The sequence below is a fragment of the Pteropus vampyrus genome, unplaced genomic scaffold, assembly GCF_000151845.1.
Source record: "Pteropus vampyrus isolate Shadow unplaced genomic scaffold, Pvam_2.0 Scaffold28, whole genome shotgun sequence".
Taxonomy (NCBI): domain Eukaryota; kingdom Metazoa; phylum Chordata; class Mammalia; order Chiroptera; family Pteropodidae; genus Pteropus; species Pteropus vampyrus.
Window position 1 is genome coordinate 8,798,824 of NW_011888809.1, and position 6,819 is coordinate 8,805,642.

Sequence of the window (6,819 nt, forward strand, 5' to 3'; positions counted from 1 at the left end):
TTCCTTCAGCCTCGAAGAGAGTTACCGTCTCTTTACTCCAAAGGTAGATAGTGACGATATAGAAAAAGATAGAACTGCTTTTTTTTTTTTTTTTTAATGTCTTGCAACGACCAGTTTTAAGAATTAAATAATTTAGTTGTTTATAAACAGAATCAACATCTGTTATAATTTAATATCATGATGGGCATGTAAGGTCTGCTCGTATAATGCTGTATGTTGTGATAGGTTGAAGATTTAAAGAAAAATCTTCTCAATTACATAGAGCTTATGTTATAACTCTTTTACTCTTCTGATGATTATTTTGCATTCAGAACTTTAAGGGTTAATTTCCTTTTGTCACTTCCCAATTGCCCTTTTCCTGTAGAAATACCTTGTCATCAGCTTTGGTGGATAGTTTTGTAATTCTAAGACTGGAGCATGTTCCCTGAATGATCTGAATGGATATTTTCTTTCAAAGTTCTTTTAAATTTCATTTCGTCAAGTTAAATTGCACTATTAAAAGAATTCTTAATAAGCAAACGGCATTTTTTTTTTTTTTTTCAGAATAGCAGAGGCAAAGAGAAAAGTAGATCTACATTTTCTTACTCTTTTTCATAGTCTTAAATTTTATTTGTTTTGTCTATTCTTCAATATCTTAAAATCACTTTAGGAAGGTTTTTTTTTTTCTCATCTTAATTGACACTCACCTTCAATTTCATTTGGTCTCCACATCTCTACCACCTCTCCCACTTACTGGGTCTAGATTTGTTCTAAACAGAAGAGGTGCTTGCTCAGTCTTTGCCCTCAGTAGCTACATACAAGGGACATTTTCTCTCCTGAAATTACAGCTATCTTGACTTAGATCTTTACTCTAGAAGTAGAGTGGATCAGCTCTCAAAACTATTTAAACAGACTCACGGACATGGATAGACTAGTGGTTACCAGAGAGTGGGGGGTAAGAGGAGAAGTAGGGAAAAAACCCCAAAAACGTTAACATATTTTAGCTAGGCATGTCAGATAATTGATCCAGAAGGTGCCCTGCATTTTACATGGTTATCAATGTATTGTGATAAAATATTCAGCTTTTATCACTCGGGAAGATCCTGATGTTCTGTTATAGTGGGAAATTTTACATTTGGGCAAATTATTTTCATTCACCTAATTGAAGTAGTAATTGAGTTTTGAAGCACTTACTATTTTATCTTGTGAATAGCCTAGAATGTCACACTAAAGCCTATTCATGCAAAATCCATTCACATGCTTTTTTTGTTTACTGAAATTCTGGATACCACCACTCCCCCACCCCACCCCCCCGCAACGCTAAATGGCATCTGTTGTAGTCCTTACTGCCCTACACCAAGCTTTTTAACTGGTTAGACATATTTTTGTCTTAGTTGCCAATCAGTGTCATTATATGTTATTCATTAATTAGAAATTTATAGTGATCCTATTAAAAGAATTTAAAACTCGGTTAAAAACCTTCATACTGGAGAATGGATAAGTATAAATGTTTCATTAATTTGGACTAGGTCATCAGCAAAGTAATGGGGTAGGGAAAAAAAAGAGAATTCACAAATAGCAAAAGAGGTGCATGGTGGGAAGAGATGAATTCAGGCCAGAAGGTTGTCTCCTGTGTGCTCTAGTGAGAGTCTTTTGAACAGAAATACCCCGAGAGGTTAGCAGGGCAGTTCGTTAGGAATTACTGTGGCATGCTTTTTATTGTTGTACCTCAGTGAGCTTCCGTCTCACCCCCGGGGGCTCTGATCCAGTGTCCCCCCGAGACAGTCTGCAGATAGGCCATTTGGTGATGAAATTTGGTTCTCAAGCTAGTTGTATCTTTTATTACAAATTTACAAAATCTTAGGGTTGTATATCACTTTCTTTGGATTTGGTTGATATAAATTTCCCTTGAATGCCTGAGAAAACTGGAAAAAATAGGTTTTGGGCTCACAGCCCCGAAAACCTGGTAGCCGTCTCCAAAGATATTTTGCAGGGAGTAGAATCCTTTGCCAAGGAAACAGTGGCTTAATGATGGCTAAGGGCCCAATCCTGCCTTAGTTGCCATTCCCTCCGTCGCTCAGCGTGCCACCTGATTCCAGAGGTCATCCCATCATGGGAGCAGGGGCTACAGCCCCTCCCTTACCTCGCTGCTGCTCAGCACGTGAAAAGACTATAATAGCTGCATGGAACAGACTGTGCCCTCCGGGATCTCTGCTAATTTTAGCCTCAAAAGGAATTTTTGTCCAAAGTTGAAAACACAGAAGGCGTTTAATTTATCAATTCTTTTCTTTAAAATTCTAAGGTTACGGTCAAAATGCAAACCCCTTTGTTAACCTGCCATCTTTCCTCTTGTGACCGTTGTACTGCTTGTCTCAGGATTATTCAAGTATGCAGTTGAGCTCAGATTAGATTTTATACCTCTTGGGCTCTGATATTCATGCTCTTTCCATGACCGTTTCAGAAAAGAAATACAGTTTATAAAGGTGGAAAAAGACACTATTTATTAGGCTTTATTTGTTTGATGATCTTTAAAACAACAGGGACAAATCCTTTTTCTCCATGAACGTAACACAGATTTCTTCAGCTCACTCAGATGTGTTGAACTCTTGAGCTAGTTAGTGTATACCGGTACTGGAATAAATAATTGAGACAGCCTGTCATTCGTAAACCCTTAACTTTATAATAAGTATCTACAGTACTTATGTGATGGGACCTGAGGTGAGGGTGGTAACACTTTGTCCGGCAGAAGGAGTTTGAACAACCGTAGTTTCTTGAGTCTTTCACCTATAACCTCTGGGGATCAATTGCAATGGGTTGGGCATTTTTGATTTGGACTTTAATGTATGAACGGAGTCACTAAAATCTGACATGCTAGAATAAGTGCTGTAAAGCTTGTAACAATACTATAAAGAGTAGATTGTTAACTATATTCGTAACAGCCGTAAAATAATAGTGTTCAACTGTTTATTGAATCCCTACCAAATGCTAGAGTAGAAAATGCAATAAGTCACAGTTCTTGCCCTTAAGATGTTCACAGTCTTGCAAAGGAAATTATAAACAAATCCATAAAACATCACGTTAATATTATGAAAAGATCAGCTCAGAGGAAAGACAGATAAATTCAGTTGGTGGTGTCAGCGAGGATTGTTGGGAATAAATAGCATTTGTATAGCAAGGCCTGGCTGTCCAACAGACCAATTTTCATCTATTCTATTTGCTTTACAGCAACCCTCTAAGTAAAAAGTGTGTTTATACTCATTTTAATAGATAGGAATAGTGCTCAAATTGGTTAACATAGGTCATGAAATGTTAGAATCAAGATTCCATTTTGACTCAGATTCTCTGACTTCATAGGTAAGCCTTTCTTTCAGAGTATCTTACAGTGCTTACATTGAGAAATACTTGTATACTAGCTACGCTCTTAGGCAAATCAGGTACTAGCTATGCTATTTAAAGGGAAACAAGGGAGAGGTAGGCCACGTTGTTTATATGGATGGCACCTCCTGGAGCTGTGCACGTCATTGTGGAGACACGGGAAATGAGATATTAATAAGTGAGAAGCATGTCATGTTCTCATCACTGGCTGAAAAACACTTTAAAACACTTAAACAGCTGAACAACACTTAATTAAACAGCTGCTCTTTTCTCATTTGTCTAGCAATAGTCAAGTGACGTTGGCTCAGCCAGGTAGGACAGGGCTTTGCGTCTCTTTATGGCTGCTCTAGCAGATTAATGGATAAAGCCTCTTAGTTTAAAATAGATTCGATGATAGTGTGTAGCATATAGCCAGAGCTTGTAATTTTAGCTTAAACATTGCCTGAAAAGAAACTAACGTTACCGTTACGGTGTGCAACTTTAAACTCTTTTATCAAGTCGTGGATTCAGCTCAGCTGGGGCTTTCTTCACATAATTTGCTACTTTATTAGTGTTCATAATGTGCTTTGTGTGATTATTTTCTCTCTCAAACCTAATGATTAAAGATAGTCATGGAAGTGCCTGTTCTGATTTACTCCTGTCTAGTTTGGAGTTGATTAAATACTTTGGCTTTTGTTGTCAATGTGAAAATCCATCTGGCTAGAAATCTGTGAGTATTAAGTTCTGTTCATGTCTGGAGTATAGTAAAATTCTAAAGTGATTTTCATTTCAAACAATTCCCATATGTTATGTTTATATATTTACGTCTCATTTTTGGTCTTAATTTTTCTCTGAAGAAGTTTTATTACTTGCGTATTTGTACTTCCTTGGATGTAGTAGACAGAAAACTTATCTTTTCCCTTTTTATTTTATTTTCTTTGACCCATAGTAGATATGGACTAATTTTGATGAATGAATGAGTCAATGAAGGATAAGGGAGAAGATGACAGTTCGTGTGATTAATCTCGATACAATCCAAAGTTATTTCCACAACTTTACTGGACTGTGAGCTCCTTGAGAACAGGCACTGAATATGCATTTCTTCTGTGGGCTCTGACATAGGGCTTGGCATATTAAATACTAATAAATGCTTGTGGAGTAAATAAACTTTTGAAAGTTTTGAAAGATTACTTTTAGGTCATCAGAGGAAGGGGCCCATTATATTTAGCTTCTAGCCATTAAAAAATGGACACATCCTTAAATCTGGATAATGTTGGTTTAGCCATAATAGGCTTTCTGTACCAAATCTGTAAGTGAAGGAAGACTAGTACTATGTCAGCTAATTTTCCTATAGCATAGACATTTTAATTAGGGCTCAGTGATTTACGTGACAGGTTAATTCATTCACTCATTCACCGTTTAGCTATCGTGACATGCGGTCACTATAATGGATCTAGATGCAGAAGAAAAGTCTTCACCTTGTGTTTAAAATTGAATTTGCAAGAGACACCCATTATTTAAGCAATCTGCAGGGAGCAGTCTAGTCCCAAAGTGCCCGGAGACTGGCTCTCAGTGTTTTGTTCATCATGTGCTTTCTCATCATTGACTTTGATTAAGACAAGCACGCTTTGAATTCTCAAAGTACTTATGCCAATGAGATGATTTCTTTAAAATACTTTCTCAAGTTTTGTGTGTGTGTGTGTGTGTGTGTGTGTGTGTTATTTCATTGTGATTTGTATACCTCCTTAAATTTACCCAAGGCTGAGTCATGATTATTGTTGTTTGCTGGGCTTAACGTTTAAAAGTGTCATTTTCTACTCCTCTTGTGTACTCCAGAATGTAAGTCGGGAGACACACGTGTCATCATGTAAATAAATGGCAGTGAGCGTATGGTGCCGTTGGAGCATGCACAGCTGGTGATTTGGAAGCACTGAAAACTTCTAAAGTTCCTTATAAATGATCAAATAAGATTTCATTATAATTGGTTATTTTCAATAATACATATCTTATTGTATTCTACAACTTTGAAACGTAATCATCCTTTTATGAATAAGTCAACTGGGACAATCTGTTTCTTCCCGTAGCATATAAATAGCCTTTTATGATAACTTTTTTTTTTTTGGATAAAGTTTAAAGAATTATATATTTTGTCTTCAGAGACTACTCTGAGTGACTTATAGTAGTAGAGAACAGGAAGTTCTTTCAGGCCATGGAAAGAAATATCAATTTTAATAATCTGAAGTCTTAGCCACTGATAAATTGGTATTTGATGCAAAAGATGCATTTGACTTAAGTATAGCATCACTTGTTTTAGGCTTAAGATTTCTGATAAACACCTAAATGGTTTTTTTTGTTGTTGTTTTTTTTGTTTTCCATACTATTGTAATTCTGAAGATTAATTAACAGTGAGCCAAGAGGGTGTCTGGTGGTGGCTTAATCTCAATTGTTTTATAATACTTCAGAAATAATGATGTGTCATTACATTCTCAAAGTTGGGCATGACATTAGGTTGCCATGAGATTAGAGTACGAATGGATTCCATTTGAGGATTGCACGGTTATATTTTTTCACTTAGTAAATTTTTAGTCATAGAAAGAAAGTTAGGCTGTGGATTTCAGTTTCAGAGCCATGGACACCCAGGCCTGGGGGGCTTGCTTGGTTTATAAGTGGTAAGAGCAGGACTTGGGTCCAGGCTGGTGTTTACTCACAATAGCAGTCTTCTGCCGGTCTGTAAGTATGTGAGAGTGTAGCATTAATTGTTGCTTTCATTTGTATTCATTGTATACTCATTATTCTTATTATCGTAGACGTCTTCTTTGTATGCATGCTGTTTTCATCACATCGAGCCCCAGTCCTTGCATATGCACATTTTAACTCCAAGAATAATTGCTTTTCAAGGTTATGGAGAGAAGTAGATTTCAACTAGGTGTAACTAAGATCAAAGGAAGCATCATCTCTATATTTTGTTAATAAAAAAGTCCATAATTCTTGATGATGTTCTCATAATTTTCTTATATTTTTGACTCAGTTCATGTGTTTGTTTTTCACACTTAGCCAGGCTTTGATGACCTTAATCCTGCTTGGAGACTCTCTGCTGAAAAGAGAAAAAAAATCAAAGGTGAGTTGCGTGAAATACGATAATTAAAATTTTGAGAGACTCCTTTGGTGTAATAAAGATGCTCTTTAGATGATATAATATGGAGAGGAAAAAATCTTTTCACCTTCTTAGGTTCTCTGGCCAGGGCTCTGTCAAATTAGATTGATGAAAGACAGATGACAAGACAAAAATAAACAGAAATTTTATTAGCATGTACATGGAGCTTACACATGGGAGTACTCAGAAGTGAGTAACTCTGAGGGTTGGTTGGAAATCAGACTTTTATAGCATCTTAGCAAAGGAAAACTACATTTTAGAGAAGTGACAAGACAGAGGAAAAGAACTTTGAGTTTCTCAGATTCCTTCAGCTTAAAGTATTTCTTATGTCA

General features: G+C 36.4%; 1 protein-coding gene across 1 annotated transcript in view; it reads left to right on the forward strand.

The window, feature by feature from the left end:
• The window catches only part of NBAS (neuroblastoma amplified sequence), a 267,834-nt gene that overhangs the window by 51,757 nt on the left and 209,258 nt on the right, over positions 1 to 6,819 (forward strand). Inside the window, 1 exon segment of the mRNA XM_023528505.1 lies at positions 6,388 to 6,451. Coding sequence (XP_023384273.1) covers positions 6,388 to 6,451 — 64 coding nt within the window.